Raw genomic sequence first — 19,486 nt, forward strand, 5'->3', positions numbered from 1 at the left:
TTATGTTCATCTACAACTAAAAAAAAAATAGAAAAAAAAATAAAGGAACTGCTACCTCTGTTCAGTTCAGTGATCCATGTTAATGGTCAATGGGTATCCAGTGTTCATCAATAGTTCCCAGGGATGTCTGTTTGATGATTTAAATAATGAAACCATGTAGATAATATTAACAAATACAAGTTTTGCTTTTTTCATTTTTTTTATTTTTTAGTTGTAGATAAACACAATTCCCATTTTATTAAGTTATTTTTATAAACCCAGTGCCTCATACCTGCTAGCCAATTGCTGTACTAATGAGCTACAACCCCAGCCTCACCAGGTTGCTTTTGATTTCACTCCCTCTTTCTACCTCATTTTCAAAGACACTCTCTAGTACTCAAGGACTAAGGGAACACAGGATTCATGATTTCTATCCAACTCTAAACCCTTGGCACTTGCAGACAAAACCTAACACAGTAGAAGTATTTGTAACAGTAACAAAACTGGAAATGACCTAAATGCTCACTGATGAGAATGGACACTGAGATAAATTTCTATAAGGGAATACCATCACAGGAGTGAAAATGCTCTAATGATATTGAACAAAAGGAAAATCACTGAAGACTTCACATAATGACACCACTAAGTTCAAAAACAGAAAACTAAGTATAGTTTGTGTACACATATGTGGTATAAAAAGCAAGGTGATGATAAATTCAGAACTATAGTTAGCTCAGGTGCTAGGGGTGGAATTAGATAAAGATTTTAATGCATTGGTACATGAATGTTTTTAATCTAAGTGATAGGTGTAGAGGTCTTTTTTTCACTTGTTTTAATATTATATATATATATTTACCATGCATTCTTCTGTAGGTGAAATACTGAAGTACTTTTAAGGTATGTAGAACTTTCTTCTGAGGGAACTGGCCAGTACTTACAACTTCTACCATCCATGACATCTGTTTTCACCCTCTTTTGATAAGAGGAGTGAATCAATTAGATTCTTCTCTTGAAAGTAGGGAACAAGGAAGTAGCAGAGCTGTCCAGAAAGGTTATAGAGAAGAGATATCTTGTATGAAGGATTCTAAAATTAGTGCATAATTTGATCCTCATGTAATTACAGCCACACCACTAAAATGACCTCTAAATTACAGTACACATGATCATCCTACAAGATAAATTGCAGCCCAAGACACTTTTCTCTATATCCAATACAGCCAGTTTTCCTTCTGGCATTAAATAATCCTTATAGAATCACACCAAGTAAAGTACCTGGCTTATAAGAAATCATAATATATAATCACTCAAGTATTGCAAAATCATGCAAAGTGGCTCTATCAATGGGTTTTAAACTTTTCTGCTCTTTGAAAATCTTTTTAAAATAGTGAGACTTTCTGATTTTTGGCATGGGGTGTGTTCTAAACAGTAAAAAGAACTTTTAAAAAGCTTACCAGGAGCTTCAAGTGTACAGCAAAATTTGGGAACCACCAGATAGTGGTTTATTTTATGAGATTTGCTTCCACTGTTTATATATATATATATTTTTTTTTGCCTTTTAAAAAAATTTTAAAAAATGTATTTAATGGGAAACCATTCCACTATATAGCATAGGTTTGAAAATTCATCCTATAATTTTTGTTCATACACAAACTGATGTGTAAATAAAGGAAGTTAATATACAAAACTATGGAAATGAGATAAGAAATGGTGGCAAGAATGGCATCAATTTCCATTGGTTTTTCAGATTCTCTGAGGCCCTACTACACTTCTCCGTCCTTCCTCTGAAATCTCTGCATTTTTACAACAACCCTCTCTTACCTCATCTTAACTAATCTTAGTTTTTGTTTTGAAACAAAGAAGTCCTACCAGAATTAGACTGTTTATATTCAGCAATCTTAATCAAATCAATACTTCATTTAAAAGAAATGATAGTTTTATTGCTTCATTTGTACAACAGTAACACATACCTACCACCTGGTGGCAGCATACCTACCTAAAAATAATAAATTATTTGGAAAGAACCCTTTCAGAGGTTAAGATATATCACACTTAAAAAAAAAGTTTTCTGCTATATTTAGGTTAAAATTCATACTACTTTTAAGTGATACATACAGCCCCTCATTATCTGATCCCAGCATATTTCTCTACTCTAGTTTTCTGCTATATAGCTTTAATCTTCTAAATTCCAACATGACAATGATTTTAAGAATGGCTAATAATTCTTTAAGACTTTTTACAGCCTGACAAAATTCTAAAGTATTTTATACTAAAAGGCTAAATCTTCACATCAACCCCAGTACCAACATTTACAGATGAGTTACTGAGTTACAGAGAGGTTAAGTATAACTTTATAAAGACATATAGCCACTAAATGACAAAGTCACACTTGATCCCAAACAATCTGGGTTAGCCACTATAGGTTATACTTTTCTCCACAAAATTTTTGAAAAATTCCACTCAGATGTCTCATAAGGAACTTCTAATACAAAATATCCCAAACTGATTTCCCAATCTTGCCTGAAGTCAACAACTGAAACTGTTCTTCTTTTTCTCTTAGTGATAACACCAACCTTCTATCCATGTTCTCTCCTTTACCAACCAATCACATTCTGATTTTTTCCTCTCTATATTTCTTGATTATCCCCACACTTTCACTCCTATTTCACTGTTCTCAATTGTAGTTCAACAGCCTCTAAATAGTTTTACCGTCAAGTCTATCCTCGATACAGCTGCAAAATGGATCAATCTGAAACTCAATCTTTTTAAGTATCGGTTAAAAATTTTTTAAATGCAAAAATTTAAATAAATGAATGTATATGTAACCATATTACTCATTGTCTTAAAACCCATCAACATATCCCACAACCTTCAGGATAAAAATCTCCTTAACATGAAATTCAAGACCCTCAGGATAGAGCCCAGACCTACCTTCTTTAGCTTCATCTCTTGCCCTATCTTGCTTATACCTTTATACTCCAATAATACCAAGCTCTTGTACAACTTCCCCCAAGGAAGTCAAACTGTTCCACACCTCGGTGCTTTACTCTTCCTGTCTCATTTTCCTGAAGTTTCTACCCACACCTCTCTCCTTTTTCACCAAGTTTTTCTCAAAACTTCAAGGCTTCATTCAGAGTTTATCCATGCAAGAAGCCTTCTCTAACTGCCAAATGGAATCAGATATTCCTCCCTTGTGTTTTTCATAGAGCCAGAATAATAATACACTCCTAAATTTATAAATATCTGTTTTTGTTTCTGCCTACTACTAACTAAGTGAAGCTTGTATTTAGCAGATTCCATGTCTTTCACATTCTACAGTCTAGCACAAGAGATAACAAGCAATAAGTGCACAAATGTATTTATCAAATGAGTAAATAAATGATTATCTGCACTTCACTTACTGTATTGTGGTTGACTTTCTACTCTATTAGAATGTGAAAATATTAGGCGCAGGCCTGTGGGTTTTTTATCTCTGAATCTACACTGACTTGCATGGAGGTCAAATAAACATTAAATAGATTAATAAGACTGAAAATACCTGAGTAACAAAATGAAAGGAACATTTTAAGATCAAGACAGTGACAATGTACAGAATCAACTTGAGAAAATTAACAGAGTCAAAAAAAAAGAAAGAAAAAAGCACATTAAAGAAGAGTTAGGCCTGATTTTTTAGGGTGTGAGATAGGAATAGAATGAAGCAGATTTTGAATTTAAAAAAAAAAATTATGTTTGGGATTTGGCTATGATTATAAAAAAAATAATCCCATAATGTTCAAAGAATTTTTCAACCAAGATGCATCCCGAAATAGATACTACTGTGCATAGAAAATATGATGGTGTGTGAGACAGAGAAAACTAAAACATTAAAACAATTTAAGTTCATATCCTAGGAAAAAAATAAGTATAGACTCTTCTTTCATAAAATTAAAATCTTGAGGCCTATATAAAATATTATTTCATCCTTTTAATTTACAAAAAAATAAATATCATATACAAAAATAAATCTCAAATTAAACTTTTTCTGGCAAACTTTATTTTAAAAATTGGTATTGGTTGTTTGAAGCAGAAAAATGAAAGTCATTAGAAATACTCAGACATGTAGTTCACTAAAAAGGAATTTATGCAAGTCAAAAGTAAACATTAGTTTGAAAAATATAAAAGATTTCACACCAAAAATATTTATCTATTAATAGAAAATAGAATTTCTGTGACTTTTAGCTAAAACCCATTATTTCATTTAAAAAATGTCCTCCTAGTGCACATTTGTTAATGCAGTTTTTACAACTTTTCTAATACCTTGATCTTCAGAGCATCTACTAATTTATTCAACTTTCAAGGAATCAACATATACACATGCACTCAATAAAGTATCAATGATGCGGGAAGTTAACTAAGATCATTGACCACACCTATGGCAACAACCCCCACATCTCCCTCACATACTTTTCACACATTAAATTTGATTCTTGAACTAGTATTTTATTTATAATTGGTTCCTTTTTCTGTCTTCCCTGGGGAAAACAACTAGTAAAGAAAGACCGACTTGAATAAAACTGAGACCTCTGAGGAATAAATAAAACCTAATTACTGAGCCCCCACAATGAACAATCCTTAGAAAACAACAAGGAATTTTATAGTATATGCAATATCAAGAAATAGAAGACCTAGGATGCATGAGCCTCTGGGCTCAATCCCAGGGTTGCTGAGGGGCTAGGGAGTGGCTAGAGAAAGAAACTGTAGATCTTGTTAGTTTTTCAGAAATCTGTAAGTCAGAAAATCTAATCAATCAATACAATTTATAAAGTCAATTTTTAAAATAGGACTTTGTATAATATATAGAGTAGTTCTAAATCATCAAAATAACTTGAGGCTCTAAAAAATGATCTCTACAAGGGGAAACACATCAACACACCAAAAAAAATCTTATAATTACACAAAAAATTTAGATTACATAAAAATCAGAGCAAACAGTAACCCGAAAGAGGAAAGCAACTGCAAACAAGCATTACATTGTTCGTGTAAGATAAAGGAATTTTACATAGAACAAAAGAATATAGATTTAAATAAATAACCTAGGCAAAACTACTCCTGGAACAATGCTAAATTTATGAACAGTCTTAACGTTTAGCACTTTTGAACAGTGTAAAACCCATGAACAAATTAACCAAGCTTTAGGAGGTGTACCTAAATGGGCATTAAATATCCTAAGTTCTATTTTGGTGAAAACTACCACAAAAAGTAAAAGGGAAGTCAATATGACAATAAAAATCCTTTCTACTAGGTAGAATACATACACATGTCTATTGTGTTCACACAGAAAAATGACACGGCTTTTTGTTATGGAAGACTAAGTCATTTTCCCCCCAAAACTGATATGTATTGGTAATGATCAAGCCAAAAGGCCAACAGGTGCCCATTTGACCAGCTGGTCAAAGAATGGAATGACTCACTGCACCACAAAAAAACTCAAACTTCACCATCACGCTGTAATCAACTCACCAACAGCTTATTCAAAGGAAGTTCCAGTTTAAATTTTGGTGAGCCAAACAAGCTTTAAAAAAAAAAAAAAAACGAGATGGAAGATATCCCACTGGAAATGTGTATTTCTGTCTGCTCCTCTCTTGTACATGATCATACATGCTCTCTTGCTTGATGCATATATATATATATTAATAATATTATGTAAAACAAATTCCTAACAACCAAATTACAAGATAGGTAAAGGACTTGAATAGTCTGAAGATCTACAAATGGCCAAAAAGCATACAAAAAAGACACTCAGTGTCATTAGTCATCAAGAAAACAAAGAATTAAAACCACAGTGGGAAATCCCTTTATGCCCACTAGAATGGCTATGATTTTAAAAAAAGAAAACAAATTTGTTGAGATACAGAGAAACTAGAATTATCATGCATTATCAGTGGGTATGTAAAATGAAATGGTACAGTAAAATGGTAAAGCCACTATGGTAAGCAATTTGGAGATTCTTCAAAATGTTAAATGGAATTACTATAAGACCCAGAATTCTTAATCCTAAATATATGCCCAAGAGAAATGAAAACAGGTATTCAAATGCTTGTATACAAATGTCCAAAGCAGCACTATTCACAATAGACAATACATAGAAACAATCTAAATGCCGATCAATGGATTAAAGTGTGAACACATTGCTGTATATACACACACTGGAACATTACTGAGTCATAAAAGGGAATGAGGCATGGACACATGCTACACCATGGCTGAACCTCAAAACATTACACTAAGTGAAAACAGCCAAACATGTAAACACCACTGCACGTGGCCCTTTTTATTTATTATTTTGAGACAGGGTTTCACTACGTGGCCTAGGGTCTCACTAAATTGCTGAGACTGGCCTAGAACTTGTGATCTTCCTTCCTCAGTCTCCTGAATCACTGGATTACAGGCATGCATCACCATGCCTGGCTCCCAATTAAATGGATGCTAACCAATTAAATAGAATACCTAATTTTAATTTTATAAAAATCTTACTAAGAAATAAAAACAATGTCCCTTATCACTAATGTTTCACAATTTACCAGAACTTTTTTCTATATGTCATATTAGAAGAAATTAATTCACATTTCAATCAGCAGCAGCCTAAATTAAATGTTTAATAGTCATAGTTTAGCTCTTTCTACAAACCTTTTTATTTAACAAAAATAAGAAATGTTTTTGTTTGAAAAATTTTTGTCCCACTCTTGTCATAGTCCAATCCTTTGGATGAATTCTATCTTTTTTGTTTCCTCATTGCTGTGGGTTATCATTCAGTAAGGATGTCTGTGGTGTTCTGTCAATAAAACTGAAAAGTGAAAAGAGAAAGTAAAATAAAAGACACATCCAAGGGACTAGATGAGAACAGGAGTGGGATAAAAATTGTTCTCAAACAAAATTATCTCTTCATTGGATTTTACTGATGCTCTGTTTTCCTGCCTTAGAGAAATTTCTTTAACATACATTTCAAGAAGCCTGTCATGTCTATTCTTTCCTCTCAACACCATGATTTCTTTTATTTCAGCAAAGCCCAAAAGTCATGAATTAGTTTTAAATCACAGGAACGCACTAGTCTCTGATGGAGGCATCAAATTGCTATATCCAGAAAAAGCTTAAAAAATTGTACGTTGTAAAACTGTTATCAAGTGTAACTTTGAAAATTAAGTAAGACCTGTCACAAATATAAAAAAACTAGAAAGTTTAAAAGAAATCAGAGAGGGAGAATAGCTTTCTTCACTGTGGACCAGAATATCTGAAAATGCAAGGAACAATTTTATACCATAACTAGCTTGCCTATCAGAGCAGCACAGTAATTGAAAAATCCTATCAATAACCTAATAAGAGAGCTTACACAGAACATTGTACACAACACTGGCATTACTCTACAAACTAAAAATGCTTGTTAAACAACAACAACAAAAAAAACTCATATAATTCCAAGTTACTGAATGTAGTAAAAATTTTAATTATTCAATAAATAATGACAATTATATAAAGTGCTATAGAAGTATAATACTTTGGTTTTGCTGAATTCTAATACATTTGAAGAACTTTTTAAAAATATAGCAAAAGTGATTTATAGGACTAATTTCATTCTAAATAAACAACTGTCCTTTAATTTTGTTCACTAATAATTAGCTACTTTATTTATATAATCATAAATAATTTTACTTGGAAAAAATGAAGTCATTTAAAATGGAGTTGAAATAGTTTGGTTGATTCACTATAAGGATAGCCTATGTGGGACCATCTCTGTCAGGAACTTGTAAATGAGGTCAAGCCCAGCTCTGAAAATATTTAATAATGTAGTTAACATCTCCAAGTATTGGGCTTCTTGCAACATCAATACTGAGGAGATAGTTGAGGACCCAACAGCAAACCAAAGAACTACCTAGCATCAGAAAAACTGAATTGCTGCGAAATCCTTTCTACTAAGTTCCATTAGCCCTTCATTCTTACAAATCATTCCATTAACCTCAGTTTCTGGGTTCTTTTGTTACAACAAATCTAAAGCAGCAAGTTAGTGAAAAAGGCAAATGAGAAAATACAAAGCTGGACAAGCAAGTTCATAGGAAAAACCAAAAAACTGACAGCAAGGAAAATGGATAAGAATGACAAAAACAAAAAGGCGATCCATAAATGTCCAATAATATAGAATTCTGACTACATAATACAAGTGGTACTGGAGTAAGAATTAGAGTTCCAGGACTACACTAATGTAGGAGACCTAGTTATTTTGCATTTCATATTCTTGTTCTGTATGAGAGTCATACAACATTAACCTGTTTATCATACTGCATGTAACATCTTTTTCTTAAAAATGATACCTGGGGCTTGGATGTAGCTCAGTGGCAAAGCGTCTGCCTTGCATTTGCAAAGCCCTGGGTTCGACCCCCATTTCCAAAAAAGACAAAAAAAAAAAAAAAAAGAACCCCACCAAGTAAAAAAAGAAAAAAGAAAAAAAATGATACCTGAACATTGTGCCTGATCATAAAAGAATAATGTTGTAGAGAATTTGTAAAATAAAGTATAAAAAAATTAAAATACCTATAACCCACTACCCAGAGATAACCACAACTGACATCTTGGTGCATGTTTTTTCAGATGTCTTCATATATAAATACTTACACATACCTTTTTTTTTAACCTGACATTTTCTGTGGGCATTTTCCCAACTTGAAAAGTGTTTGTAGAATTATTTTAATGGCTACATAAAATAATTCATTCTCCTATTACTGCAGATTTGGGTTAATATAAAATACTTTACAAAGTACACTTCTATACTGTAGGGGTTGGGGTTGTGGCTCAATGGTGGAGCACTTGTCTAGCAACATGTGCGGCTCTGGTTTCAATCCTCAGCACCACATAAAAATAAATAAATAAAATAAAGGTACTGTGTCCATTTACAACTAAAAAAAATTTTTAAATTAGACTATACTGTATACATGAGAATTTTAAAATGATCATTTATTAAAAGGTCTTGAAAAAGGAAATTTAGAGAAATCTAGAGAGAAAGAAACAGAAGACCAATTACCAAGAAAAAGATTAAAAAGTTGTATGTTGTAAAACTATTATCAAATGTTAACACTTAAGTCTTATGAATAAATGAGATACTTGGAGAACCAAGTCTCTGAATAAATTTTGGGAAATGATCATTTTAGGTGGTTTCTGATACCAGCAATAGGAGACTTCTAATTAAGAAAATTCTGGATTACTCTTATTAAATTCCAACCTAGCTGGTAACACTACACTCATTAAGAACTTATTCTGTCATTCTGCTCATTCATTCAAGAAGCAAATGTCAGGGACTGCCCTGTGCATGAGCTAAGCCCCTCCAAAAGCCTTGAGTAAAGGGGATATTGAACTGGCAACATACACCACACCATGTGTTATACCAAGCAAGTGGCCTTTACCCCCACTCATCAAGGAAGAGCCTCAGCTCTGGGCTTGAGCAGTACCCAACAGGATTGGGCAACCCCTGCTGAAACACTATCCCCTGCCTTATTGGGGTGGAACATTCTATCAAATGTCTTTTCCCTAATAAACAGATGGGTTCCAAGTGCACTCGCTCTCTTGCCCTCTTGCCTTGCAGCGTGGAAGAGGACCCTTGAGGTGGCAGAGCAGGCCCACCCTCCACCTGAGAAACTGGTGTCCATGGGTTGCATGATTCTTAGCTGTTTCCTTACTTTTAACGTTGCAGCCAGCTCTTTTGACCAGCTCATCTTGCCAGCATGCACAGCTGGAGAGAAGCAAACACTTATTGAATACCTGCTATTTGAAAAGCACTATGCTAGGTTGCATTTAATTGATATTGAGAGTTTTCCTTATAAAATATTCTAGAAAATGAGTCAGTAGCATTTTAAATATTTTAACAAAATGTTGTGGGGGGGGGGGTAAGATCCAAAATCCAACCTCTCACTGTACTTATTACCCAGGAGCATCTGTCTCTCCTACTTTGGAAAGCAGAGACTGTTGCCATTTCTCTATTTCCACCTCTTGATCTAAGTTTGCTGATTATGTGCCTGTTCAAAGTTAACTATGTTTAGTAGAACTGCTTTATAAATTTTGTTTGGTGTTGGGGACTAAACCTAGGAACTTGTGCTCTACCATTGAGCTATATCCTAGCCCAAGAATAACTATATTTATAATAGTTTTTCAATCCCATTCTAAAAGCACATGTTTATACAAATGAAATAATGTACATACTTTGTTTAGTTTTGTTCTTGCAGTAGTGGAGATAAAGGGCAGTAATGCTCTACCTTTGAGCTATAATGTAAGCTCCCCCCCTTTTTTTTCCCCTCAGACAGGATCTTGCCTCAGCCTCCTGAGTAGCTGGGATTACAGGTGTATACCACTGCAACATCTAAACTATTTCTGATAATGTTGTTTTCACTCTATTTACCATGTCCCTCTCAGCCTTAATTCTTTTAATGATTGTATAATATTCCATTGCACTTACATGGCTGAGGAATCATGACCTCAGTAAAGTATTTTATACCAGATAGCTAATGTTACAGCAAACATATGTTGCCTTAAAGGCCTCAAGGATCTCTTACTGGAAACTGGGTTCATTTCTAGGGGAAAATAAACTACAATAAAAATTAACTTAAAAAGATTTTTACCCCATAGGTAGACTTTTGAAAGATAAAGAAATATATACATAAAGAAATCAAAATTCTACTTTGCCAAATCTACTTAGAGCAAGAAATTTAATTATTATGAAATGTGACTGTTCAAAATTAACTATGTTTAGTAGAACTGCTTTACATACATTTAAGAAAGATACATTTGGCAGAAGGCAGTAAACATTCTTAGGTAACAAATAAGATACCTAACCAGAACTTCCATGCTTTTGAAAAGGTACACAAAATTACTTTCAATTCCTTAGATGCAGAGTGTTTGCTTAGTCCCTTGGGTTGCACAACTGTAAGCAATTTTGGGCTTCTGAAAATGCCAATGTTCCTTAATTTACATATCCTAGAGTAAAAAACAAAATCTACCTTTTTACATACAAGCATTTAAGTCTTAACATTAAAAGGGGGACATTATAAAAAAGTAAATTATATTTTAGAAATGCAAAGCTGGTTAACCTACACATTCCTTTAACACACTTCTGATGAACATCTACTACTGCATCTCTGCAGTAAGGCCTTTCTTTCATTGATTACTGAAATTATTGACCTGGTTTCCTTTGTTTATGTGGAAGAATGAAGAAAGAAAGGAAGAGAGGAAAAATAGTTAATTGTGTTTCAAGTATGATTGTTATCCATTAGCTCTAAAAAGAATATCACCTATAAAAAGTAACTCATTGTAGGGAGGAAGGGGGCCTTTCAGGCAAGCCTAAAGAGCTGCTCAAATATGTAATTTAAAAAAAAATGCTATTCAATTTATAGTTTGTCTACGTTAAATTTTTCATGATGCCCCAAGAAGGATATCTATGCATAATACAATTTTCAAATGTTTGCGTTACAATTTCCATACATATACACACGCACACACACATAAAATCAGAACTTCACTACACACACACACACACACACACGTAAAACAAATTATTTAAAGCAGGAATTCTAAAGCTTTGTTCTGTGGAATCTTTCCGTCTTCAGAACGTCCAATCCACAGGATACAAAACCAACTGCCATGACAAAGACCTCCAAACAGGAACGTACAAAGACACGCTTTTAAAAACGTCCCTAAAGCCAAGTTCACAGCTGGCACTTGTGGCACACTCAGGCCACTGCTGAGGCAGCTGTCACAGGCCAATCTCACACACGTCCTCAAGTGCCAGCGTGCCACCTAAGGAAGACAAGCTGATGATGAGCGCACAAATTCCCCACTGAATAAAAGGAAAGCTCTAAATCCCTGCCCTGGAAAACACAATGCCTGCACCACCCATAAAACTCCCTTTAAAAGTGAAGGGCTAAAGGTTTAAAGGCTATTAATTACCACCTAATTATCAATACGGTTTAAAGAAAAGAGAGAGGCGTTTTATTGGGGCAGTCATGAGAAAAGAGCCACACCATTCAGTCACCATCAAAGTCTCATCAGCTAGGTAGCAGCACCGGGCTTTACATGTCCTAGGAAAAGGGACAGGAGGGAGGGGAGGAAACCCAGACCCTGCAGTACCTCCCTCCGAGGGCAGCGCACCTGGCTGCCACAAACTCGTTCCCCAGGCCTCCTCCCACCTTTTCCCAGCCACCGCCTCCCACCTCTGGCCTGGTGGTCCCCGGCTCTCCTACCTTCGCTTTACCAGCTTCTATCTTTCTCCTCCTTTCTTCGTCCTCCATGGCTTCTGCGGGGTAGGCAGGGAAAGAACACGGAGGGGGTCGGGGGTAGAAAGGAAAAATCAGTTCAGACCGAGGTGGGATGGCTAGCTCCGCGACCCAGGCCGCAGGGCCCAGCCGGGAGCTGCCTCCCCACCCGAACAAAACCAGTCAGACGCTGCAATCACTGGCGAATCGTCCTCGTCCACACGAGTACAGCGGTCGCCACCGCCACCGCCAACTTCATCTCCACGTAAACACAGAGTGAGGCGGGAGTCAAGACACGTCACAGAGCGCAGGCGCCTAGAACTCCGCGTTGCCTGGCAGGTGAGCCCGCGGCCCCGCCCCGCCGGCACCGCTGTGGGGGTGGGGATGGCCCTAGCCTGGCGCCAAGTGCAGCCTGCCCCGCGCCGCCCCTCGGAGCCGCGGGCCCCACCACGCAGCCCCCAGCCGCCTGCGGAGGAGGGGGCTGAGACCCCCGCGCACGCACTCCTGGGTGCACCCGCGGAGCTCGGGAAGCCGGCCGCGCGCCGCCCCTGCCCCTGGCCACTGGAGGGCGCGGGAGGGCCGTCGCGAGCAGGCCTGGGAGTGCGCAGGGCGCGAGCTCTGGGCTCACGGGCAGAGCGGGGCGCGGAGCAGAGCTGCAGAGTCGGCTGCATGCCCGCTCTCGAGCTGGTCGCGCCGCGGGCCCCACCGCGCAGCCCCCAGCCGCTTGCGGAGGAGGGGGCTGAGACCCCCGCGCACGCACTCCCGGGTGCACCCGCGGAGCTCGGGAAGCCGGCCGCGCGCCGCCCCCGCCCCTGGCCACGGGAGGGCGCGGGAGGGCGGTCGCGAGCAGGCCGGGGAGTGCGCAGGGCGCGAGCTCTGGGCTCACGGGCAGAGCGGGGCGCGGAGCGGAGCTGCAGAGTCGGCTGCATGCCTGCTCTGGAGCTGGTCGCGCTGCGGGCCCCACCGCGCAGCCCCCAGCCGCCTGCGGAGGAGGGGGCTGAGACCCCCGCGCACGCACTCCCGGGTGCACCGGCGGAGCTCGGGAAGCCGGCCGCGCGCCGCCCCCGCCCACGGGAGGGCGCGGGAGGGCCGTCGCGAGCAGGCCGGGGAGTGTGCAGGGCGCGAGGCTCGCGGGCAGAGCTGGGCGCGGAGCAGAGCTGCAGAGTTGGCTGCATGCCTGCTCTGGAGCTGGTCGCGCCGCGGGCCCCACCGCGCAGCCCCCAGCCGCCTGCGGAGGAGGGGGCTGAGACCCCCGCGCACGCACTCCCGGGTGCACCGGCGGAGCTCGGGAAGCCGGCCGCGCGCCGCCCCCGCCCACGGGAGGGCGCGGGAGGGCCGTCGCGAGCAGGCCGGGGAGTGCGCAGGGCGCGAGGCTCGCGGGCAGAGCTGGGCGCGGAGCAGAGCTGCAGAGTCGGCTGCATGCTCTCGAGCTGGTCGCGCCGCCGGGCTGCCGTGGCCCTCCTTCCCGTGCTAGGAGCTCAGGCTGACAGCCTGCGCCCCCAGTCTGATTATGAAAGGGAAAGTGACACTTTCACTAGGCACTTCTGAGGCCGGGAGCTTTTGTTTGGGAAGGAATGCAAAAGGCTTTATTCACTCCCCCATGTCCTGGGCCTAAAGAGATGAGAGTGAGGGTTAACAACTTCCTTTTTAACGAACTTGGTAACATCTTGCACCACATGGAGATGTTAGTTTACAGGTCTAGGGCAGGAAAATAGTAATCTGAACTTCCTTGCTAGCCACAGTGGAACATACTCTCAAGGTAAATGGTCCCAGAAGTTTATTTATGGACTCAGGAATTCAATATCATCTTCTGGTTCTCATTCGACACATGGTTCTACACCTCTTCCTGTCTTTCTTTAGGAAATAATATCCAGGTTGAGAATATCTTATTGATTTTGACATGTAAGCAAGCACTTAGGATGAATACCATCTTGGTGGTATTTAGTTGTAGCTACAAAAAGTAAATAAAAACACAAGACGTATTTTAAAATGAATCAGTTTAGATCCTAAATGGCCAAAGAAATTCTCTTCACTATTAGTGAAGGCATGGAAGTATAACAAAATGAATTTCAAATTTCAGTATATATAGGCATCATTCAGGGATACTTGTTTAAAAAGCAAAATCCTATCCTAAACCAAGTGAACTGAATTTCCTGAGAGTACACTCTCAGGATGACTTCTCAGGATACAGTTAATGGAAATATTACTAGCACAGAAGTTGGGTTACAGTCCAGCTGAAAGTCAATTGGTTGTGGAAAATGGCAAGGCATTTAATCATAAATCCATTTCTTCTTCAATAAAGCAAAGGTGCTAGACAGAGATAATCTTTTAGGTATCTTCAAATTTCAAGGATCTCAGAAATAAAATAATATCCCGGTGTACCAACTTAAATTATTATGTGATGCTATTCCTTAGGCTTTTATAACATACGTTCAAAAAGCTATAACAGCCTGAACCATCATATTTCAGTGGTAATTTAAATCAGTCAATAGGATACTGGAATCTGAGGTTACAAAACTAAGCAGCATCTGTACTTTCTGTGTGCCAGTCTGTTCTAAGCACTTGATAAATGATATTCAGTCATTGAGAGGAAAACAAGACATCAAAAGGTAGTCTGAAACCACTAAAATATGTAAAAGGGAATAATGTTGAATACTAAATTGTAATTACTATTAAAACTCTGGCAATACTTAACATTAAAACATAATTATAAAATGATAAAACGATCAATGGAAAAGAACCTTACTAGGTACAAATTAATGACTCTGCCTCCTAGATTGTGAATAATTTTCAATTCAGTAAAGAAATATCAGTTGAAATTATCAAGAAATCAGCAGCACTTAACCCTTCATGTATGTTGTTTGAGAATATAAGCAAACATAAATCTTGATATCTAATTCCTTTACAAACTATGATTTTAAAGCATTTATTTTCTAAAGTAAGGGCTTACAACACATGTCAAATAGGTTAAGGAAGGAATAAGAAATTAATTAATAGTTATGATAGAAATCAGCTAGACCAGAGAAAACAGTAGCTTGCTTCTTTAAATCCTTGGTAGTTCCACTCTGGACAGAGATTCCCATTGTTTTTACAATTAATTATGTTAAAAGCAGGTTACAAAATGGGAAGACCCTCCCTCATAAGAATATAATGAATTATTTACATTTACTAGAAAACAGCAACAAATTCATCACTGTTCTAGTTTTTCAAGACAATAACAAAGCATAAGATACATGTATGTGTTCTGTTTTACATTTGAGACAGAATAAGTAGATGAAGCAATAACTGGCTAACACATAGACTAGGCATGTGCCAGACATACTGAACTAAATAATATTAAACAAAGGACACTCCACCCTCAACTACAATCATAAGCTCAATTAACTTTTGCAAATGTAAACAGATTCTAGAAGAGTAAGGCTAAGAAGATGAACAGAGAAAAGGAAATTAAGCTCTACAGACTTTATGTCAAAAAGCTGGTTGAGAAAAGACAGAACTGGAACCCTCGCTCCAAATTTACAGCTTAGTAACTAGAAGTTTCACCACAAAAATATTTTTTTAAAAAGAACAGGAATAGAAGAAATCTGCTTGCTTTCTTTTTTCATCCATGTATATACAAGTATTTTGTGGGTCAGGAACTCACATGCTACTACTGCAAGTAAGTGGCCCACTGCCTGTCCATTTAAAAAAAAAAAAAACTAAGTAGATTCGACATTTTTAAGTGACTGGAAAAAATTCAGAAGAAAACTCTTCCATGACATTTAAACATTGTAAGAACAGAGTCTCACTGCAGCATCCACAAATAAGGTTTTACTGAAGCATAGTCAGGCTCATTCATTTATATACTGTGATGGCTCCTTTTGTAAAAGCAAAGGTGACTAGTGATGATGTAGACTGAATGTCCTATTTACTTTCTGCCCTTAACAAAGAAGGTCTACAGACCTCTGCTCTTTTCTGACTCAGTGAAAACTACATAATAAATATATGAAGAGTTTCATCAGAAAAGAGAGAAAAATAAGACAATGGAAAAATTAAAGTTTGTATCCAAACTTTATCCTTCAATTCATAGCTAATAGGGAAAGTTTGGCAGAGTGACAGGGAGTGAGGCAATGACAAGGAGTGAGGCAGATTTCACATTACTGTAACAATGCTGATGGAACAAAAAAACTGCAGCATTTAGACATGAAAATCCTATTGGCATTTGCTTTCTCCAGCTACACCAAGTGGAAGCAGACACAAAGCATAAGGGAAAGAAAGATCTCTTTGCAAGAAACAAATAAGAGGATTCCAAGGCTCCTTAACATGTGTCCAACAATGACAGAGCCCAGGGTAAAGAGTTAGGGAGGAATGTGCCTTGTTATGTAAGTTCTAGGTTAGAAATCAAACCCCAAATTCTCCTTCCAGCTGGGTCTGACTTTGAACTATTCAAATGACTCTCCTAGGGTCTACTCTTTTATCTATAATGTAGCATGCTGACCTACCAGAGGAATTCTCTCTCATCTTCTAAACTAGAGGAAAAACCAAAAGAGGAAAGGGACTGGGAGAGAAAGGACTTTAAAAGAAGAAGGATGTCTTAAGAACTTTTTAAAAGTTCCTTTGTTTTAAAAGTTATCAGTTTTAAATCATAAAGTTTCTTCTTTAAAGTAGACAATACACACTTAGGAAAGAGCTGTCCCTCATCTGAGAGCAGTGGCTTTATAGCCAAGCATCAGATGGCGCTAGATGACACTAACCACTACATCAGGATGGAGAACTAAGAAACAGAGGCATTTGAATTTGAGGATGTGAGTTTGTTCCTTCCCATTCTGAGGGGTTTCAGTAACAAAAGACATATGTACCCATGCTGGGTGTGTTCTTTTTTTTCCCAGGAGCAAAAGCAACATTTATCTGAAAAATGCCTGCTATACAAGTAGCCACCCAGGCATTAGTCATGAATATTATCTGGAACAATTAGGGGCCAGTTAGAACAGTCAGCACCCTTCTACCACTGTACTCCAATAAAATTAGGCTTATTTATCAGGTTATACAAATGAAAGTTTGGATAGTACAGTTCTGTTTACTTACTGGGGTAACTTTAAATAAACAGAACTCAAGTTAGCTCCCTGAAGAGCAAAAACAGCGCACTGTTAAGTCTAGCAGAGGAATACTAACTTTCCAAGGGGCCCATTAACTTGGTTTACAACTTTCTATAGGTTTTTCTTTGTCTGGCATGGAATCTTAAAAGTAAAGAGTACTATCTTCCCCTAACAAATTTAAGATCTCATTTTAAAAGTTAGCGCACTGTTAAGTCTAGCAGAGGAATACTAACTTTCCAAGGGGCAGTATAATTTAGCCCATTAACTTGGTTTACAACTTTCTATAGGTTTTTCTTTGACCGGCATGGAATCTTAAAAGTAAAGAGTACTATTTTCCCCTAACAAATTTAAGATCTCATTTTAAAAGTTAGTAGTCTTAAACCAGAGAAAAATTATCTCAAGATTTTGAAGGAAAAATGTTTTTAAAAATCTAATGAATATTAAGTATAGAATCACTATATGACCTAGCAATTCCACTATTAGGTACATGAAAACATATGTCCACATTAATTTGTACTAAAAATATTCACAGTGACATTTCTAATAGCCAGAAAGTGGAAACAATTCAAATACACAATAAAATGTGGTAACTCATACAACAGACTGACAATTAAAAAGAACTGAAATAATGATTGATGCTGCAACATGGATGAACCTTGAGAATACCACACTGAATGAACAAAGTCAGTCACAAAAGACCACATATTGGGTAATTCTTTTATATGAAGTTCCAGAATGGGTATATCTGTAGAAACAGAAAGTGGATAAGTGACTGCCAGAAGATGATGGGAGGGAAGAGCAGCAAGGGTGGACTGCTAAAGGGCATGGACTTTCTTTATGGAGTGAGGATAATATTGTCAAGTTAGAACATTAGTGGTGGCAGCTGCATAAGTCTATATTAAAAGCTACTTAACTGTGCAGTTTATTTGAATATGCCCTTTATTTGACTGGGTGGGTTTTCATGGTATCTCAATAAAAGTGTTATGGAAAAAAAAACTACACTTTTTTCTTTGCTAAAAATGATAACACTTCATATTTTAGATAGCTATAAAACAAAAACCTCACTTTTGCTGCTACTAAAAGAGGAGTCAGGTTTAAGACAGGTTTACAGATTCCCCTTTTGTGGTAATTCTTATTGTCTGACCACTTTAAGCGTTATGACAAAAGTTAGTCTTGTGTTCATGGAGGAAATGTATTTCACTGTACTCTCCAAGATATTCATGTAGGCAGGCCCATCTCAACCTTTGTTGTGTGGTACACAGTTTTTATAAAAGCTTAGCTGCAACAACAGCCACATTTCTATATCAGAATTAGAGAAAAAGGGGGCAGGGATACTGTTGTGCCCCTATGCCCCAAACAAAAACCACAGCCATAAATCAGACACAGAAGACCAAACTAATAAACATACGCTGTGCTTATACACTTACTGATGCCACTTACCACCTGGGTCTTTGGGCCTTGTTTCATCCTAGGTGTGGTAGCTCCATTCCCTACAGCCACCTCTTCAGACACTGAACTAGCTCTGGTCTTACTTAGAAAATCCACTTCATCTGCAGCTTTCCTGTCTGGCATTTCTGAAGAGAAAAGGAATATCAAAATATTTAAAAAAAAAAGACCAGCAATTCATTTTATTAAGAAAAAACCTTTATACATGTTTTCTCTAGTATTATGTAGTTGTCTTCTTGCTGGTCACACCAACAGACTGAACAGTGATGCTTTTGTTACTTGGCCAAACAAATACAGGAAGGAAGTGATAAAAATGATGCTGGAGGTAAATCTGGGCTTCTGACACTTGTATAAAGGGAAAAATGACTGAACAAATTTGTCTCAGTATTCTAAATGCAAACAGAACTGTCATCTCATTTTCACGTGAAAAATGTGCTGTGGTCTTCATTGATCTCATGATACCACTACTCTGACAAATAAAAATGCTCCCTACAAATACCAAAAAACACAAAGCTTGTTTATTTTGCCAAAGAATAAATTATACTAATTAGGATTTTATTCTAGAAGTACATACAACATGTCCAAAGTTCTCTTTTGATTTGGGAAGGTTAGATTCCTATAAATGAACATTTATAAATCTCCTTTTTTCTGTCCTTGCCTTTATAATTATATAATCTTACTACCAACTTAAAAATGGATTAAGAAGTTTCTTTGCCCAGAGTA

At 37.7% G+C, this 19,486-nt stretch overlaps 1 protein-coding gene across 1 annotated transcript in view; it reads right to left on the bottom strand.

The window, feature by feature from the left end:
• The window catches only part of LOC143410666 (A-kinase anchor protein 9-like), an 88,756-nt gene that overhangs the window by 46,509 nt on the left and 22,761 nt on the right, over positions 1-19,486 (bottom strand). Inside the window, 1 exon segment of the mRNA XM_076871462.1 lies at positions 18,758-18,891. Coding sequence (XP_076727577.2) covers positions 18,758-18,891 — 134 coding nt within the window.

Source organism: Callospermophilus lateralis, chromosome 11, assembly GCF_048772815.1.
Source record: "Callospermophilus lateralis isolate mCalLat2 chromosome 11, mCalLat2.hap1, whole genome shotgun sequence".
Classification (NCBI taxonomy): domain Eukaryota; kingdom Metazoa; phylum Chordata; class Mammalia; order Rodentia; family Sciuridae; genus Callospermophilus; species Callospermophilus lateralis.